At 38.3% G+C, this 21,337-nt stretch overlaps 1 protein-coding gene across 2 annotated transcripts; it reads left to right on the forward strand.

The window, feature by feature from the left end:
- The first annotated feature begins 6,771 nt into the window (after positions 1 to 6,771).
- Positions 6,772 to 18,633, forward strand: slc5a3b (solute carrier family 5 member 3b). 2 transcript variants are annotated; one of them, XM_075479508.1, is made up of 3 exons: positions 6,772 to 6,949; positions 10,178 to 12,375; positions 12,576 to 18,633. In XM_075479508.1, the coding sequence occupies exons 2-3, from the start codon at positions 10,440 to 10,442 to the stop codon at positions 12,710 to 12,712; spliced, it is 2,073 nt and encodes a 690-aa protein (XP_075335623.1). In that variant the 5' UTR covers positions 6,772 to 6,949; positions 10,178 to 10,439; the 3' UTR covers positions 12,713 to 18,633. The 2 variants fall into 2 exon arrangements, with proteins under 2 accessions (XP_075335623.1, XP_075335622.1); XM_075479507.1 differs by having other exon boundaries at positions 6,777 to 6,949; positions 10,178 to 12,667.
- Positions 18,634 to 21,337: the final 2,704 nt, after the last annotated feature.

Here is a 21,337-nt window from a genome sequence, read left to right on the forward strand (position 1 = left end):
CAGGACAGGGAGCTGCGGCACGGATCACTTCCTGACACCCAAGGGGGGGTAGGGCGGAGATGTTTTCAAACAGCATGCAAAGATTTCGCCCTAAAAAAGATAAAGTGTCGAAAAGAACGTTGCACGGAAACTAAATGTTAAGCTGCAGCCAAACAGAAACAACATTTTTTTTTGTTGGCACTGCTGTAAAACGTGCACATATATGCACAATCGTAAATGTAACCCCCCACCCTTTTCGGGTTTGGTATATTCCAGGATGTGCCGTGTTTATTATGTCTGAGTACAAACCTCTCATCTCACTGTCAGATTTTTTGACCATGTATTTTTCAGAAAACTGTATTGTGTTCTATTTATGACGATACAACAATGATGAGAAATTAAAAGGGTTTTTATTAAATAATAAAACTAATAAAACTTAGACCATCATAATTTTCATACATTCCAAACTAAATCTGTCTGTTGTAGTTTCTAAAGCAGACATTTTGACGGCCATTCTGCTATTAGCCTACTGGATATTTGGACCTGGTGCTATTTTAATTATTTGTGAGTTTATATATATAAATCTGTGGTAAAAGCAGTTTTGATCTCCTTGAATTACTAAAATAGCAAGCTCTGGGCAAGTATTAAAGGCAAATGATACTTTGCTTCTCTGTGTGCCCATGTTGGGGCTGAGAGACACCTGCAAGCATTAATACTGTTATATTCTGTATTACTGAAGTCAGCAGTTGATTCAAATAATCATGCTGTTATTGATAACATGAAATACCCTGAAATGGCACCTAACTGCAGTTCTGAAATGAATGCACTTAGGTACCATACATGTATTATAAAAAAAACAACAACAACAACAACAGGCCGCTTTGCATAGCCTCTCATTCCTGAGTGTTTAGTATCTTTATGGTTGGTGTGGGTCTCTTTGCAGTTGTTTTGAATATTTGCAGTGATTTTTCTCCTTGTTCTGTTTGTTTCTCTTGCTAGTGGGTTTGTGTCTTTTGTGTGTGTGTGTGTGTGTGTGTGTGTGTGTGTGTGTGTGTGTGTGTGTGTGAGTTGTTTATGTTGTCTGAAAACAAAGGCTGTGTACACAAAGCCATATTATATCTTGTACTAGTCCGAGAACTAAGAGAACTTTTCATGCCTGACATGTGCTCCAAGTTTCAAAGCAATGTTACCATGCAGTCCTGTTTTGTTGTTTTTTGACTAATTGGGACAGAACCCCTTTGTATTGGATAAACACACAAATTATAAACATTATGCATGGCATATAATATAATAAGTCTTCATTATAACTTGTTTAGTTGCGTGCCATTACCTGCATTTGCAACTTTATGTCTGTAGATGGAGCTCCTGTAGTTGCAAACATTTCTATACTCTCTGACCACAGCTCAGAGAATAGGACTGTGGTTAATATGATTATATAGCAAGAACAAGGTGAAATGTTTTTATAATAATGTGTTGCCCATGAACACATCTTAAGTTCTGGGACAGAGAAGCGCCATTCAGTTGTTTTCTGCCTGATCTTAATCTGACCCATTCATGTCATGTTCATTCAAGTTCATTCATGTTTTATACAAATATATATGATTTAAATCACCTTAACGAGGGAAGAGTTTCCAGGGGGTGAAGACAAGTAAACCTGTAATTCATCGACAGCAGGATTCCCAACTCCTTTTCTTGTTTGTGTAACACAAGTAGTTATAATAAGACAAATGTTTGTTAACTGTTCCATGTGACAGTGTAACAGAACACTTCAGTGTTGTGATCAAACCAGGGGACTTCACATATTCCAAATTCCTGTCCTGAATGTTCATTGTACAGTCATTTGTATGCATGTTTTGGCATTAGTTACAAGAACTTTTCTTAATTCACTGTAAAACATAATTCACTGTATTTAATCATGTAAATTAAGTGTTTACAGGTTGTAACATTCAAATAAGGCTTCTACTATCACAAGACTGCAAGATAATAATTCAATGACTGAATTTAAGATTGTTTTTAGGACCTTTTGAACCCATGCAAACACCCTCTAAACTAGATCTTCAAAAACATATATGAAACTGTGCAGCCTTCTGTGCTACCTGAATTCTTTCTAGTGGTTTGATTTACATGTTTTTCACAAGTCATATGATATATGATCTGACTTAATGGTTTGAAATCAACAGCCTGGCTGTTCCTCAACGTGTGTTCAACATGGTTTGTGACACAAAGGAGAGCTATGGTCATACATATATACAGTACACACAAAAATGATACTATGGTGTTTCTAATAAGTAAAAACCACGTATGAAAATAGGGAGGAGAAACAACTGGTTTCCTGTTATTTGGATTGTTGTTCCTTAGTCTTCTCTTCAATTCAGTGTTATCATCAAACAATGTTTGGACAAATACTCTGGATCCAAATGAAGATGCTTAAAAAGACTATATAAAGTTCTATGAGTTGTAAATATTTGCCAAATGCTGAGCTTTGCAATAGATATTATATTTTTATATGTCTTACACGTCCAGTGTTGGTATTAATAACATTGTTGGATCACCTTGATTGCTTAAGACACTGTGATCTTTACCACAGTCCTTATGATGTGAAGGTTTGTCACTAAAGAGCTCTGAGATTCGGTTTCTTTGAGAGCCGCAGACGTACTTAACTATACATCCTTCAACGTCAATTCCAATTGAAGGGTTACTATTTATCAAGCCTAAGTTCACTCCTTGTTGAGATTGAAAATCTGTAGTAAACATGAGCCTATGACCTGTTCTGCACCTCCTCCACACCTGTCTTTTGGTCGTTGAATGGGCAGAAATGTGTGCATAATATCAACTACAATGCTGCAGTGACATGGGGACAAAAATTAGGCTCTGTGAGAAGTTTGATCAAGCCAGTCCTACAGGTTAGTGTTCACAGAACTTGTTCTTTGAGAAAATTTACAGAGCAAATAAGAGTAAGTTCGCATTGTTCCTCAAACTCAACTCTTAGGTCAGCTTTAAATGATATTAGCTGTCTGGCCGTTCTGCCTGAACAAAGGCAGGCAGCAACACGTTGTGGCTTATGTCCTTCCCAAAATAAGTTATAAACGTCCTCACTGTTTACTGTAAACCAGCATAGTACATTCAAAGGTTTGCCATGATGAGTGGCTATTCCAGCTGGAAGTGAAAAGCAAATGTGCGTGGGGGAGCTAGCGGACCACTCGGATTTACTCCATTCTGATTTGTTGGGTGTGCTGATGTGCTGCTAAGTACAATCAGTCTCTTTTGTTATTTGACTGGAATAAAAAGAATGTTTGTATTAGCACAACTAAGTACACATTTTTGTAGTCACGCATATTTGTTTCTAATTTAATCAAGAATTAATCAATCTATCATTACTTATGAAGGGATTGTGGCATGTTGAACTTCAATCTGCATTACTGTGATTAAATGTTACCAAAAATACATGAATGTATTGGTTATCTTAAGTGTAGACTCGTGTTATAAACGTTAATTTTATTTAGTGTTTTGTGAAAGTTCTGACCCTGACGTATCCTCACCCCCACCTGGTTTAGATTACTGTGTTTGCTGGCAGCAGAGGACAGTTTGGATTTTGTGGCCTTTGACCCCGTACATCTACAGAAGATAGGATCCATTAAAATGCGTCATCACCGAAAATGACGTTCACCTTGTTAGTAGAATCAAAAGGTTTAGCATCAAATAGTTCAGTTGAAATGTGCACATACCGTGCTTTATAGTATATGAGGTGATGAAAACAATTGCTTTGGTAACCTGTAAACCAGTTCTGTCATGTGCTACAAACCTTTTCAAGGAAAAGCACAAACTCCTGGATCTGTTGCAAAATAAGCACAGTTTGACATATGATATTTTCTCTGTCAATAACAAGCAGCGACACCATGGAACCGAACTAAATTGTTGGTGTCACCCACCATTAAATTTTTAGCTTTAGTGCCATGAAGCAAAATGATAGCTAAAGTAGACAGGCAGCTCAAAATGTACATTTTCAGCTCATGAGGCTGTTGGCCTCCACAGGGTTAATTACTCATAAAATAATGCATTACAGTCAGTTAACACTTACTAAAACAGCCTTACAGCATTAAAGTGGCAACATTATTGGAGCCAGGTGCTGCAGTTGCTCTTCATTAACTGTAAAAGTGTGACACCTGATGGGAAAATCCCTGATCTGCTCTGCTTTATGACATACCATCAATCACTTTGCTAGATGTTTATTTTCTGGTAATAACAAGTCAATTACTCAAAGTTTGCACTGTAAGACATTCTTTAAACTGAGTGGCCACTGCACTGTTGATACAAACTGTTATTCCCACAGACATGATGAATGTACCTAATGCTTCTAATTTCTTTAGTTTCAATAGTGCTGAAATGCGGAGATGACAAAATAATAAAAAAGACACAGTAGAGTAATATAAAGTTTGACAGGAATTAGTTGGAAGTTTCCTGGAAATGTTTCTAATACAATTACAAGGTATTCATTACATACGTATTGGAAAACTAACAGTGGATTATTCCAACCAAGTCTAAAGTAAATATTTGTGGTAATTTGGGGGTTATCACTCAAAATCCCACGCTTTCCCACACAAATACAATGAAACTTCAGGAACCTGTAGACTGAAGTGATTCCATAATTAAAAAGTGCTTGAATAAATCTTAAAGCATAAACTCTGCCGTCACTTTGACAATATGTAAAAATGTATAGGACTTATATATAGTCTCCGTGCCTGACAAGGTTTTTTTTTGTGCGAGCCCTGGAGCATTTACTCAAGCATCATTAGAAAAACGGAATTTATACGTTTAAAATGATGGAGGTGAAACTCAACCGTGAAACAACAGATTATAGCGAATGTTAATTTTCACATTTAATTGATTGATCGGTCAGGTAAGATTCAGAATATGGTCTCAGATATTTATTTTCCACACTGTTACAGAAATAATTTCTTATTTACAGTCATTCATCCAAGCGTTTAAGCTACGATTATACATAAAATTTAAGAATTCATCACACAAGAATCAAACAATATTCAACAAGATCTTTCTCAAGTTCAAATAGTTATTCTACTACTTAAATAGGAACATTTACACCATTATCAAACCACTAGAAAGCTGGCAACGCCGCAGAGAATCTGTCCTCCAGGTGAAGAGGCTCTAAACGCATTCGCAGGCTCCATGATCTACGTACGTGACCTTTTAATGACGTGAACTCTGCGACACAAAATAAAACGGACGACAGTACGGTAGGGCAAAAGAAACAATAAAATTAAATAAAACAGGTAATTCATTCATGCTTCCTGCTTTAAACAATGTCGCGCGGCCATCTTTCTCCCAGGGAGTCGCTCAAAAACTGCGCAGCTACTATAGTGCACGCAAAGGATGCTGGGAAATGTAGTGTCACACGACATGGAAATTTCCAAGATATCTGTCTAAAAGAACGAGTGGAAATTTACTCTGCCCCCCCCCCCCACACACACACACACACCCCACTTTGAGATACGCAGAGCTGTGTCTAGCTTTCAGGATGTTTTGTTGGAGTTCAACCAATTCAACAATATTCTCTTCTGATTTATGAGGTCAATGGAGGTTATTATTGTCAATGCAATTCAACAGATTATGGCAGAAATGTTCATTACTGCTTTCGCCTTGATGTGCTTTTGTATGTTATGTTTTATTATTATTATTGACATTAAAACCAATAGTAGTAGTGGTGATAGTAGTAGTAGCATCAGTAGTAGTAATAGCAGAACTGGTAGTAGTTAGGCAATAGTATATAACCCTTATCATTGCCATTGCAAACATTTTGCTGCCTGCATGTTTTAGCCAGCAAACCTTACATGGATTAACCCTGCATACCTGTAATATGGTGCAATACAATGATGGCACAGTGGATACTATAAAATGAAGTGCTGGTGGTGGCAGACTATGCTTGTTGGGCTGTCTACTGCTGCTCTAAAACTGCAGCTATTCCCTCTTGATCATGAGCCAGATGCCTTTCAACGAATCGCTTCAACCGTACCAAAGACATGCTGCAAAAGCTAAGCGTTAAACTTTAAATGGGCATTATCACTGGCATGAGGGATGGAATTCCTTTCTGGGAAAACTTGAGAGAAAATGAAAGTGTATCTCTTTAAAAGTCAAAGTAAGAAAGAGGGACTTCAAAAAGCCTAACCTGGTATTAAAACTAGATTTCTCCATGTTACGTCAGGCCAAATCTGCTTAAGTGTTACACTTCTGTAATCAGTCGGATCAAGAGTTTCTAGTAGTTTCTCTCACTCGCAACAGTCAGAGATACATCTTTTCTTACTGTGTCATTCTAGGATAAGATAAGCTATCCAATTGTGTGGCTGCATAATTTAAAAATATTTTGCAGGCTTTAGTATAGATTCTTTCCAGGTCAAAAAAAAATTTAAACTCCCTCCAGGAACGCAAACGACATTATATGGATCTATCCTTGAATACGTGTCATCCTGATTTCTATCAGTTTAATTTAGGGTGTGGATGGAATGATGTTTTCTCTTTCAGGTGAAAGGGGCCTCAAATAAGATGAATGCTCTCCTCAACCAAAAAACTAAAACAAAAAAACAAAACAAAAACGTGTTAGAGGTGGGCGGGTTTGACTTACCCTTATGCCTGTCAGTTAATTGTACCTATTAAAAAATATGCACCTGTCCTTGTATGGCTCATATAAGCATGCGCCTTTATGCAGGTATTCGGCATAATTAGCTGGAGAAATTTCTAGTAGGCGTTTGTTGCGTCTCAACACGTCACGGGTGGACTACACGTGTGGGGCGTGGAATTGAACTGGTGCCTATAAGAAGAGGAGGAAGAAAACAAGCATCGTCGTTTTGCCAGCATCACTGAACTTGCTGCTCTGGTGAAATCTACCAACGCAAAGGGGCGTGCGGTGGCATCTCGAGGGAGTCTTCCGTGAAGTGTTGGTGTCGAGACGATAGACCGGGTGAGTCTGTGCGTAAAAAAAATATCTTTCATTTAGGTAGGCTATAAAGTGGGATCTTAAATGTTAGAATATCCGCCTTAAACCTGTGAAGCTATATTTTCCGCTCTCTACCATTCATTCTTGTCAAACGTCTCATCGGACTAAATCCTACAACCGACGTAAATCGGGAAGAAAAACCGTATATTTTAGAGCGAAAACGTTTTTAACTTTAAATTTCTGTCTACTCTAACACATCTGATGGATTGTGGGTCTAATAATGAGGACAACAAGCTCCTTAAAGATGCGCAGCTTTTGCTACCGGATGAATGAGTGACTGTGCTGGAAATTTCCTACTTCCTGATTGGTGCATCAGTGCCTACTCGTGGACTGACGTTGCCACCTCTTTGTATTCACAACGACAGTGTCGGAGAGTAATCCACATCTGGCCGTTAATTAAAGCGACAGTGTCCTGTCAGTTGGCCTTACCTGCTCCGATGTCAAACAGCTAAAAAAAATAGAGATTAATCTCGCGCAAAGTAAGCCGGTCAACAAAGATTTTGGTTTGAGTTTATTAGTGCTATATGATCACCAACTCATATCTCATTGACATATCTCTACAGACGTTAAACTGCAGGTGGAAATAAGTCGTAAACCAGGCTCAAAATAATAATCAGTGACAGAAATAATCAATGACACTTGTTGTTTCTACTTCACCCTGTTATATGACTCATCCTGGTGCCACTTTAACGTTAGACAATATTTACATCAATACTCTGGAAATATTTAAAACTAATAACTTATTCCTTACTGCTACCGAAGCTGTAAATGTAATCAAAATGTTTGTGAATTCAATCAGGTTACCTCTAAATGTACTTCTTAAGGCTGAAAGTAGATGTAAAGTAGACTTTATTCTTTTGCTTTGCATTGTTTCCAAAGGGCTTGAAGGGAAGGAAGATGGACTTTTTGAGGTTCTCAAACCAAGAGAAGTCCACCTGCTAAATCCACAAGTCAAGTGTTCCCATGGCCTGGATAACTGATTATCTTCAATAGGAATGCACCGATCCGCTTTTTTCACTTCCGATATCTGAGGTTTAGTATAGGCCGATACCGATCCGATAACAAACGGTAAAACAGCGTGGAATTATGGTAACAAATGATAAGTTTCAATGTGTAGAAAAGGCTGGGATCATTCTTTTGTGCTAGGCAACATTAGACTTGACTTAAACATTTCTTTCCTATTTAAAAACAAAAACAAATATAAATGTACTGAATTACTTATTTATTTAATAATTGTGCACCAGTAAAACAATCCTAACCATAAAAATATAACAAGTGTAAATGGTTCAATCAGTGCAATTAGGGATTCAAAATCCAATGTAAAACAACATATTAAATAATAAAGGAGCTGATATTGAGAAAAAAAAACAATAGCTTCACTTGCTTGGTTGGTAGACTTAAAAAAAAAAAAGGCAATCAGCTCTTTATATAGTTTAGTGAAAATGGTAATTAAACATCCATTACAAAAACAACTGAACAAAACAATAGCTTCTCTAGCTTGGTAAAAAAAAACAAAAAAACAGAGGTAGTCCCAATTTAACAAGTTTTTTCACCACTAGAGGGGGCAGAATGCCCTTGAATGAATGCCAATGCTGGACAGGACAAGGGGGAAAAAAAGAAACAAACAAAAAAAGAAATTGGCCGATATGGATCAGCCCATTGTCACGATACCCGATCTCGACTTTTTTTCGATATTGGTACCGATATCTGATCCAAATATCGGATCGGTGCATCCCTTATCTTCAACATCATTTAGCATCTTTTCGCCCAGCAGAAATGCCATCGTTTGGCTTCATTGCAGACAGTGCACTTGGCAAAGCCAAAAATTTTCGGTATGATGGCTTGTAAGGACTTGTCACAACATCCAAACAGGCTCCATTAATCTGGAAGCTAGTACTCAAATATTGAGGCATTTTTTTGATTGGTTGTCCTGTCCTAATTTGCCTTCCAGTCTGCCATAGTGCTAGAGATTATAATACTTATAATCTGAAATCATAAAAAGGCTCAAACTTTACTGTGAAGTTTAAAAGCTTTTTCACTCTTGTAAAAATGCTGTCAACAAGGACTTGCTCAATGTCAAATCTTAGGCAACATCTGAAGCCTGTAAAGGACTTTTCTGTTCCATTACCCAGTTTAGATGATTTAGTAGAATAGTAATCTAATGAAATAAGCTACATCACATTGAGATAATTAAAACTGTTATGTAATGTATTACATCTTAAACAGAAAAACTGGTATGCTGAAAGCTATTATATTTAAAAAGCAGTCCTCCCGACACTGGTTATTTGCCTGAATAATGGCTATATAAGTAGGTCCTGGCCGACTAAAGTTATTAAGTACTACAGTTATCAAGTCTGAATGCTGTGTTATTTAACTTGGCAGATGAAAACACATTTATCTATTGAATGACACTGCAGTATTTCAGGGCCAGAGTCTCATGGGCAGTTTATGGTGAACACACGGAGAGAAGGCTTGATGATGAGATGGTAACATGAAAACAAAGGCTTCTTTTATCGAGAGGGGTCTTCCTGCATAAAGCATGGTTGTGAAGAAGAAGAAGAAGAAGAAGGCGTGGAGCTATTTTCTAACATGCATGGCAGGCTGAAACCTCAAGACAGAGCAGACATCCAAAAGTGTGTGTGAGATGGAGAAAAAAAATGGACGTGTTCACACATACCCATGCTGCTTCCTGCAGTGCACAGTGGAATTTGATATGATCTCTCTGATTATCTCAAGTATCTTGATTAAGATAAAGTATTACATTTTTAAGGACAGTTTAATGATCTAAAGCACTAAAGTTTATATAAAAGACATAAGTAAAATTTTTGACAACACAGCGTTGTTTTTTTCTTGACTCGTCTAACATAGTATTTCTTTGAAGTTTCTGCACTGCACTGCCATGGCTTGAGTCTTTTTGTATTTAAACAGATGAGGAGGAAAGTCATAGGCAGGCTAAATCCAAATCTGCTTTCCACTGCAGTTGCTAAACCAAATCAATTAAATCGTATTTAACTTAATATGCTATAATTCACAGTTTCTTATGTTTTGTGAGGTGATGTTGATTTCTTTTTTTATGACTTTTATGTACGACTTTGCATTTCTGTCCTGTTTTCAGAGAAATGTAACATGCTCCGTAATCTTTCTCTTTGAAGTCAAAATTCTAATGAGGTGTTTATTTTTTCTGTTTTGCAGGAATATTCACTCTAGACTTTTCTAAACTAGAAGCCCCCAACTTCATCCTCCTTATCTAGAATGACCACAGTCCTGGTGGATTACCTCATCAAGTGTATTTGATCTGGCACTGGATACCCCCCCCCAGCTTCTCTCTTGATGGCAAAATAAAGCTAAAAATTCCCATTGCTCCTTTTTTTAATAAATAACACCAATAACTTTGAATACATTCACACTGTTTTTTTTTTGTTGGAGGCTTTGAGCTCTATAACAAGTAATAAAAATGCCTCAAATCATGGAAGCAGCTGACATAGCTGTGGTAGCACTGTATTTTGTCCTGGTGCTGACAATTGGGTTTTTTGCCATGTGGAAAGCCAATCGCAGCACTGTGAGCGGCTACTTCCTGGCTGGACGCTCCATGACCTGGATAGTGATAGGTGCATCACTCTTTGTCAGTAACATTGGCAGTGAACATTTCATTGGCCTGGCAGGGTCAGGAGCAGCGAGCGGCTTTGCTGTCGGAGCATGGGAATTCAATGCTCTTCTACTTTTGCAACTGCTAGGCTGGGTGTTTATTCCTGTTTATATCCACACGGGAGTCTACACCATGCCTGCGTACTTGTCAAAGCGCTTTGGTGGCGACAGGCTAAAGGTTTACTTTGCTTGCTTGTCTGTGCTGGTTTACATTTTTACCAAACTGTCTGTGGACTTGTATGCTGGTGCTCTCTTTATTCAGGAGTCCCTGGGGTGGAACATTTATTTGTCCATCATTCTGCTCATCAGTATGACTGCCCTGCTCACCGTCACTGGTGGATTGGTAGCTGTGCTGTACACAGATGCCCTTCAGGCAGTGTTGATGATAGGTGGAGCCCTAACCTTAACCATCATTAGCTTAGTCAAAGTTGGTGGACTAGAGGGTGTCAGAATGAAGTACATGCAGGCAGTTCCTAATGTTTCTGCCATAATCGCAACTGAAAACTACACTTATTTCCCTTCCTGCCGCATTGAGCCTAAACCAAACTCACTAAGCATCCTCCGCGGTCCGCTGGATGAAGACATCCCTTGGCCAGGCTTCATTCTAGGACAGACCCCTGCATCTATTTGGTACTGGTGTGCAGATCAGGTTATTGTTCAGAGAGTACTAGCAGCAAAGAACATTGTTCACGCAAAGTGCGCAACACTCATGGCTGGGTTGCTCAAGATCCTGCCCATGTTTGTGATAGTCATTCCAGGAATGATTTCCCGCATCTTGTTTGCAGATGACATTGCCTGCATCGGGCCAGAGCACTGCATGTCTGTGTGTGGTTCTCAGGCTGGCTGCTCAAACATCGCCTACCCCCGTCTGGTCATGGCAGTGATGCCTGTGGGACTCAGAGGTCTTATGATGGCGGTCATGATCGCTGCTCTGATGAGCGATCTCGACTCAATCTTCAACAGTGCAAGCACCATCTTCACCCTGGATATCTACCAAACCTTTCGAAAGAAGGCATCTCAGCGTGAGCTGCTGACTGTGGGGCGCCTGTTTGTTCTGGTCATGGTGGCAATCAGTATTGCCTGGGTCCCTGTCATTATTGAGATGCAAGGTGGACAGACCTATCTGTACATCCAGGAAGTCGCTGGCTACCTCACTCCACCAATCGCTGCCCTTTTCCTGCTCGGTGTGTTCTGGAAACGGTGTAACGAGAAAGGTGCCTTTTGGGGAGGCATGACAGGTTTCACATTCGGTTCCCTGCGACTGATCCTTGCTTTTATCTACCGTAAGCCTCGCTGTGACCTGCCAGATGATAGGCCTGCTTTCATTGTTCATATTCACTACATGTATTTTGCAGCAGGGCTGTTTTGGATTTCAGGGCTGGTGGCGGTGGTGGTCAGTCTCTGCACCTCACCACCAGATGAAGAGCAGGTCAACAATACCACATTCTGGGGGCTCCGCAACATTAAAATGGTTCCCTCAAAGGGCCGAGAGGAAATGTACCGGCTGACTGAGAAGAACCATTATAATGGCACTGGAAGTCTTCATAAAGCGATGCCCCTAGATGTCAAAAAGGAGAGGTGCTTAGATGGAGCTGACGTCAAACTTCTTGTTCCATCCACAGACCATGACCCAGCAACCCCCAGCACAGAAACTTCCCCCGCCACCACCCCCGCTGAACACCTTGGTCATGGAAAGATGGAGATGATCAGAGCAGAGGAACGCTGCCACGTAAAAGGGGAGAGAAGTAGGTGCATGCGTTTTATTGACTGTTTTTGTGGATATAGAGAGGAAGAACAGAGCGCTCAGCAAAAGGTGGTGCAGGAAGATCCGAGAGTCATTGCAGAGATGCTGTACGAGCCGCCAAGAGTTAAATTTCTCCTGAACTTGGGTCTGATGTGCGTGTGCTCTTTGGGCATCTTCATGTTTGTTTATTTCTCACTGTAGTTGAACCCTGCACTGAACCAACTGGAACTGTGGGAGCTGTTACGAAGGTGGAAGGTCTGTGGGGTGTTTTAGGCTGTTCAAAAATTTTCAATAATTTAAGAACTATTGACTGTAATATTTACAGTTGTCTTTTGTAGCTCTCTAACAGGGATCCAAGTGTATTTTAATCATATTTTTAAATGATTAAAGCTTCTCCACATGAAAAAAGAAAAAAAAATCTTTATGACTGAATCACAATGTTGTTAATCTTTCATTCATAACCTACTGGGATTTTTAGAGTTGATGTTCTATGAGTGAATTTAATAGTTGCCTTATTTGACATATGCACTTGTCTTTTGTTTTGTTTAGTAACAATATCCTGTGATTTAAGCTTTGTTTTTCATCTTGTTGACAGTGACTGTAGGTTTAGTTGCTGGTATAGGGATGTTTTAGTTGATTTTTTTTTTTTATGAATGGGTTCGAAGTAAAATCCAGCTCCCTTTTTTTTTTTTGTCTAATAAGAGTTCAAAAATTAAAAAAACAAGAATTGCTTAACTGCCGGTGTTGCATTTACCAATGTGTTTTCAGTGATTATTACTCGCAGTTTCTATTTTCTATTAAGAATTGTGTGAGTGTTCAGCGGCTCAGCAAGCAGAGAGAAAGAAGCCCAATATTAGAAATGATCCTTTCATTAGGCAAGGCAAGTTTATTTTTATAGCACAATTCAACAACGACGTGCTTTATAGATACATTAAAACAGTAGAAATAAAAAGCATGATTTAAATTTTAAACAAAAAAAGAAAGAAATAAGAACAATAGATAAAATCAGTAGTTAAAAAATGATTAAGTTTTGAAACTCAAGCTTCAGATTTGGAGCTTTATTCAAATGCAACTGAAAATAGGTGTGTCTTCAACCTGGACTTAAATACACTGAGTGTTTCAGCTGATTTGAGGCTTTCTGGGAGTTTGTTCCAGACATGTGGAGCATAGAAGCTGAATGCAGCTTCTCCATGTATGGGAACTGATAGAGGACCAGATCCAGATGACCTGAGGGGTCTGGAAGGTTCATACTGGGTCAAGAGGTCACTGATGTATTTTGGTCCTAGACCATTCAGAGCTTTATAGACCAGCATAAGAACTTTAAGATTTTTTTTCATCTTACATGAAAATATAGATGGTACATTTGGACTGGGTGTTCAGCGAGTTGTCACTGACGACCAAATTGTTTATGAGCTGTGTTTTCTAGTGCTACATTTTTGTTTGTGATTCTTATTTTTTTCTTTTTTGTGTTTGTATTTCTGTGCTATTGTTCATAACCAACAAACAACTGTTCATGCACTACGATGTCATAACAAAAAGCTACAAGCACCAATGCTCATGATTCTGTATCAGTTTGTATTTTATCTTATTTTATGTGTCGCATCATTGAAAAAGTCTGTTGCATTACATTAACATTGTGTACAAATATTTTAAGGCTCGTTGCATCAGCCATGGTATACATTTCCTCTAAAGTAGGCTATTTCTTGTATATCTACTGTGTGCCATTGTACATGTTGTACAATGCAGTGCTGAAATGTCATTTATTCTTCGAAGTACATTTTCTATAAACCTCCCACCAAATGTGTCGTAGTGTACCATGCTTAAGCGGAAAAAAGAAAAAAGTCAGACAAATAACACAGAAATGAAGTTGTTTTATCTCTTAAAAGTTTTGTTAAATCAATACCACATTTGTTGAAAGCCATGTCGTAAATTAGCTTTGTCATGGAGTATGTTTTCTTATCGCTGGACATGGTGAATGGTAATTCTAATGTATGAGGCTGCTGGTTTTCTGGATTGTGTAATGGGCCCAAACATGAACACTTCACCACTATAACACAAAAAAACTAAAGTAAAAATGCTGTGCTTGTATTCATTTTGGAATACGACACCATTGTTGACTGACCTCAGTCCAAAATATCAGTGTCAGAATGCGATAAGCCTGTCCTCATCCACGTCAGGCATAAATGATGCACAACATGAAGAATTGACAAGAGACGATTGCTATGGGAAAGAGCTTTAAAACCTTTCTTTCTTTCTGAGAGAGTATACATTGTTATTTTTATGGATCTCATTTTTAGAGACTAAAAATAAAATTTCTGTGGAGACCAAAAGGCAAATGTGTTTGTATAGTTTGTGTCTTGGGACAAGTAAAAAAAAAAAAAAAAAAAAAAGTGTTGACAGAAAGCTAGAGCAAAGTCAGTTTTTTTTCAGTATTTCTATGGTAATTTAGTAATAAATAAAAAAAACAGATCACAAGCTTCCTGTTAAGTAACAGAAGTGGGTTTTTTTCATCTTCCAAGTGCTATTCTAATTTCAGATCAGATCAGTTGTTCCTTTCTTGTGGTCCCAATCAGTACTAGTACTTTCATACAACCTCTGAATAATCACATTGTTAGATGTTATTATTGATTGGCACCAATTTCAAGTGTTGAACGAGTTGTTCTATTCAAAGCTCCATAGAGATTAAAGACAGGAACAAAACTGTCACTCATCGTACCATCTCTCTGTGTTTCCTTTACATGGGGCTGCCTATTATTATTCACCAGGATTATATAAACCCCAGCAAGGCCCTATTAATCTGCTTTGAGCCAGATGTGGATTGGGTAACCCTAGTATTCTTTTTTCAATATTTAACCAATCAAAAAGCCAGCATCAGTAACTTATGAGCCATGCCTTCCTCCAGTATAGCTTCATACATCCTTTTTTCCTCCATCACCCAAACCCAACATGTGTACCCTCTCATAACTAGGTGTTGATTAAAAACTACCATGTGAAAATAGATGTTCAGTGTTTGATTCTGCTTTATATGAATAATAGAATCCAAGATACAAAATGTAAAATTAAGCATAAAATCTGTTGTGGTAAGTTAATCTGTTTACTATTATTACACTGTGTTCTTTAGAGCGACATAATCAACGCTCCTACATTATTCTCTTTGAGTCAGATGTGACATTTAGAGTTAGGGTTATGAACTATTTTCCTATTTAGACAGGGTTAGGGTTAGGGGTGATTGATATCGCTGATGTCCTCTGACTCCCCATAGCAACAATCTTGGAATAAGGCATGTGGATTTCAAATGGACGTGTGTGGGGTAGAAGTCAGGAATAAATTAAGAAAGTCTCTCACTTTCCCTGGCAGGTTTTCAGCAGGTGTCTCTACTAAAGCTGGTGTGATGAGTAACTTTTGAAGCAGTAGAAGAAATTAAAATCTTATTTTTGGGTCACTAGAAAGTCAGCTCTTGTTTTCTAGTTTCAAATTTGAGAATATTTATGTGATATTGTTGATGTGTGTAAGAAGTTGTGTTTAAAACTTGTGCATTATTCACAAAACCATGAAAATAAATGAACAACAAAGCTATGAACAATTTGCCTCCATGCAAGGTAGACGCTCATCCCGCTCATACCCTGCTGTCAAAATAATTGATCAATTGTTGAATCAATTCCAAATAATGTTGCAACTCTTCTGATCAGACAAGGCCTTCTTTATGAGCGCTGTAATCAGTTCAGCTGTCTTTGGTAGTCTTAAATAACCAAAAATATTCCACATGTTTGTGGTTATTTACTTTGCAGTCATAAAACTGGCAAAAAATTCAAAAAATTATATCTGACATATCGTTTCTGACTTGAAGACGAGGCCTCTTTCTTTGGCCTCCAGTCTGTCAGCTGATAAAATGTGATATTTCTATTACTCTGCCTCATTTACTAAATGCTGTGATCAGTGGCCTCTTTACAGAATATGTTATTAATGTCTTTATATGTCTATATATGCCATCTTATAACAAAAACTTCACTACTGCCAATAAAGTAAATATATTTAGGTCAGCGGCAGCAGAAAAACACAAATAAAAAGGTGTCACATGTATATCAGTTGATCTGTAATGATAATAAAAGGCTGTTCTTTCGTGTTTTTTTCAGTGATCTGAATGCTTTTTTGATCACTTTTCACTAAGGCTGTGCAGATGGGAGCTTCATTAAATGTATTCTTAGACAATGTAGAATAACCTGTGCTGCTCCTGTGCTTCAACAAGGAAGCTGCGGACCATGACTTTACCTCGAAAGTGTTGCTGTTCGTTCACATCACGGCTGAGAGATCCAACAGATGCTTGGAGTTCAGCATCCTTGTTTTTTTATGCCGGTTATATTTCCCATTGGCAAATATCACTGAAGCCCTCCAACATGTTTTGTTGATTCCATCACCAACCCCCACTAGACTCGTGCCCTGCCTTTTTCCCAAGAGGAGACTAATGATATTGTGGAAAAGTACTGGCAATCAGGCCATGCTTTGTTCATTGTCTTATTTGGACAGAGAAAATCTGAACAATAGAGACAAATGCTTTAAATGGATGGATTGGACAGAAGGAATCAGGCAATATGCATCACAGTCTATCAGCAACTATAAAGGTCAACATTTGTAGAACTTCCCCACAGAAATAGCATATTGATGGTTAAGATGAGGCTTTGAGCTGTAGGTGAGGTGATGGCATTGCACCCCTGACACGCACCAGCACAGTTGCCAGCAAATCAAGAGACTTGAACTATCTCATCACTAATGGTTGCAACAATTCAAAATGTCAAAGGCACAAAGTCATGCTTTTCCACATCATATCTGTGTAAATCCAGATACACAACGCCTTGACCCAGAGTCCTTTTTTAGGCAATTTGCATTTTGTTAAGTTTTGAGGAGGTGGCAATTTTCAAAAATACACATCGTCATCGACACACAATTCCTTTAAAGTTGCATGTTAGTGACAACAGGCAGAAACAAAGTAACATTCGTCCTTCAGTTGGGTTCGACAGAAAAAAGTCGCAGTTAGGCAAAATTGTGGGTCCGCCCTCAGTCGTTCAGAGATACAAATTTATTTGTCCCTAGGAACACAGTTAGAGGCTGTGTCTGGATTATTCCCTTCAAAGATGATATTCTCTCTTGCCATTTAACAAAATCATCATTCAAGTAAATTAAAGACAAAGCCTGTGAAGTGAATTAAGCTGAACTTCCATGTACAATGATCTCCCAAAGCGAAAGTTTGAAGCGACAGAATGACTTTAACATCCTCTCGCACAGTCCAGAGCATTGCAGTGATGGGCATACTTGATGGTTGTATCACAGGTGAACATGTCACAGTCTTTGTATCTATTGCATGTCGGTGTTCCTATTGTAGTGTGGTCATAATTTATATAATTTATAAAAGAAAACTAGGTAAGCAGATGTAAAAACCAACAAAAACAAAGCCAGTCAGACCGCATAATCCAGTAGGATTTGTCCACCCTTTTGGAATTAATTTGACATATTTGGTGCTTATATTAAATTTTTTTGAGGGGGGGGAATTACGCTTAAACAAACTCCTCTTAAAGTTCTTATCTAAAAAACAAGGTATGTTAAAAGTCTAGACACTCATTGCTACATAACAAAGCTTTTTATCTTTCATTGCAATTTATTTATTTCAATGTTCAAAGAATCTTTTAAAAGTTTGAAAGACGGACACAAAGGAAAGGCAAAGGTTAGGCAGCGGGCAGTAACATGATTGGTTTTTGCAGCAGTAAAAACGAGGAGAGGTTTTATATATATATACACAAGTCAGAAATGTTCTTGTAAATCAGGGACACCACACATCCTCAGCCAAATGAGGAGCAGGAACATCCACTTAGTTATTGGCATATAGATAAAAACCCAGCATCGATGGTGGTCTTAGAGTACATTTACGCAAATAGCATTGGTAACTTGTACATTTGTAATAGTACCATTAATGCTGAATGATATGTTCAGGTTTCCAAACCACAAACTGAATGTTGCAAAAATCAGCATTGCTTTGTCTTAAATTGAGCTGCTTGCAGTCCTCCGCTGAAAACATGACGCTACCACAGAAATTCAGCCAGTTCAGTTTCAAAACATTTAGAGAGTGTTGTTAAAAGAAGAGGTGAGGCAAAACAGACATAAATTTGCCAGCTTTTTTTTGTATTGCGTTGCTTGGATCAAATCAAATATAAATAAATAGATAAGAAAAAATAAATAGAATCATAAAATGTAAAAACATTTCTCAGTTTCAACAGTTGGTGTATTATTCAATGAAATAATGTGGTTTGTAAACATAATTATTTATACATTAGATGTACCATGATAAGTTTTGCAATTAAAGTACAAATTCAAAAGAAAAAAGAAAGCTCAATATATAGTGTTCTGTTTATTTTTCTGCCTCTGTGTTTGTTCGGCTATCACATTTTCAAACACTTTGAAGGTTTGAAAATGCCCCTGCTGGTCATTATCATTGGGGTAACAACGGAAGCAGCCATGTAGGGAATGTGGTGTGACCTTTCAAATATACAGCAAAGACATAGTCAATGCATTCCTAGCGTTCCCATGCACAGCCCAGACCAAACTATGGTGGCATGCCTGGGATTCTGGCTTAAATCCATGGAACAGGGCTTCAATAGCAAAAGGAAACATTTACCTCCTTTTAAAATAGCAGCAGGAAGAAACAAGGTCTAAGGTCGAAAACATAATGGCTATGAATCAATGAAACTAACGCCAGGGAGGCTTTTTCCTGTCTGTCTGTGTCAAACTGACCACTGAGCTAAATTATTGATTAGTGACTAATCAAAAACACTGTCACTGGGGTGTGAAGTGTCAGCTGTTGATAAGGAGATTGCTAAAGTGTGAGTTGTTTTTATGACATACAGGCAAATACAGTGCCTTGCGAAAGTATTCGGTCCCCTTGAACTTTTCAACCTTTTGCCACATTTCAGGCTTCAAACATAAAGATATAAAATTTAAATTTTTTGTGAAGAATCAACAACAAGTGGGACACAATCGTGAAGTGGAATGAAATTTATTGGATGTGTCAAACTTTTTTAACAAGTAAAAAACTGAAAAGTGGGGCGTGCAATATTATTCAGCCCCCTTGCGTTAATACTTTGTAGCGCCGCCTTTTGCTGTAATTACAGCTGCAAGTCGCTTGGGGTATGTCTCTATCAGTGTTGCACATCGAGACACTGAAATTCTTGCCCATTCTTCCTTACAAAACAGCTCGAGCTCAGTAAGGTTGGATGGAGAGCGTTTGTGAACAGCAGTCTTCAGCTCTTTCCACAGATTCTCGATTGGATTCAGGTCTGGACTTTGACTTGGCCATTCCAACACCTGGATACGTTTATTTGTGAACCATTCCATTGTAGATTTGGCTTTATGTTTTGGATCATTGTCTTGTTGGAAGATAAATCTCTGTCCCAGTCTCAAGTCTCTTGCAGACTCCAACAGGTTTTCTTCCAGAATGGTCCTGTATTTGGCCCCATCCATCTTCCCATCAATTTTGACCATCTTCCCTGTCCCTGCTAAAGAAAAGCAGGCCCAAATCATGATGCTGCCACCACCATGTTTGACAGTGGGGATGGTGTTTTCAGGGTGATGAGCTGTGTTGCTTTTACGCCAAACATATCGTTTTGCATTGTGGCCAAACAGTTTGATTTTGGTTTGATCAGTCTTCTCCTTGTTCGAGATGAAAGTTTAGAGGGATGGCCGGGTCTTGTTAGATTTGCAGTGGTCTGATACTCCTTCCATTTCAATATGATTGCTTGCACTGTGCTCATTGGGATGTTTAAAGCTTGGGAAATCTTTTTGTATCCAAATCTGGCTTTAAACTTCTCCACAACAGTATCTCGGACCTGCCTGGTGTGTTCCTCGGTCTTCATGATGCTCTCTGTGCTTTGAACAGAACCCTGAGACTATCACAGAGCAGCTGCATTTATACGGAGACTTGATTACACACAGGTGGATTCTATTTATCATCAGTCATTTGGGACAACATTGGATGATTCAGAGATCCTCACTGAACTTCTGGAGTGAGTTTGCTGCACTGAAAGTAAAGGGGCCGAATAATATTGCACGCCCCACTTTTCAGTTTTTTATTTGTTAAAAAAAGTTTGACACATCCAATAAATTTCATTCCACTTCACGATTGTGTCCCACTTGTTGATTCTTTACAAAAAAATTAAATTTCATATCTTTATGTTTGAAGCATGAAATGTGGCAAAAGGTTGAAAAGTTCAAGGGGGCCGAATACTTTCGCAAGGCACTGTAAAAGCAGCTGAGTTTAAATGTAACGAAGCAAACCTTATCACTGCCTCTCATTCTTATATGTAACAGTGTGTGGTGAAAAACTGTCTTTATCACTCATCTCACATGAGACCTCATGGCCACAGCTTTCAGAAAGTGGGTGAGGTTTTATGGAAATAGTGAAGACTGCAATGTTTCCCTAAATGCCTGAATTTAATTATCTTATCTTGTTTTGCATCTTGAGGGAAACATTTCACTGGAAACAACACACTTTACCTGCAAAGATCTGCTGCTGAAACATTCAAATGTGACACCAACTGACAAAGAACAAGTTTATTGATGGATGGTGTGGGGAGTTTGGGCTCTGGTCCAAGGGGGTATGGGCTGGAGAGGGGGTCCAGGGGAAAATACAGTGAACCCTCGTTTTTCGCGGGGGTTACGTTCCAAAAAGAACCCGTGATAGGCGAAATCCGTGAAGTAGTTACCTTTATTTTTTTTTACAATTATTATACAATGAAATACTCCATAATACATTGAAACCAAAGAACAAAACCTTTTTACAGGCCCAAGCATATGTTTAACAAACAAAAGTACTGTATAAACGTTTTTTTTTTTTTTTTTTTTAAATAACTACTGTAGCCTACTGTAAAATAATCATTTTCATCATCAATACGAACTGAAGGCTTCAAATTGTGGAGATC

The sequence above is a fragment of the Odontesthes bonariensis genome, chromosome 12, assembly GCF_027942865.1.
Source record: "Odontesthes bonariensis isolate fOdoBon6 chromosome 12, fOdoBon6.hap1, whole genome shotgun sequence".
NCBI lineage: Eukaryota > Metazoa > Chordata > Actinopteri > Atheriniformes > Atherinopsidae > Odontesthes > Odontesthes bonariensis.

What these genes read in the sequence shown, in the direction of transcription:
- slc5a3b (XM_075479507.1), top strand. Translation starts at nt 10,440, where the DNA reads ATGCCTCAAATCATGGAAGCAGCTGACATAGCTGTGGTAGCACTGTAT.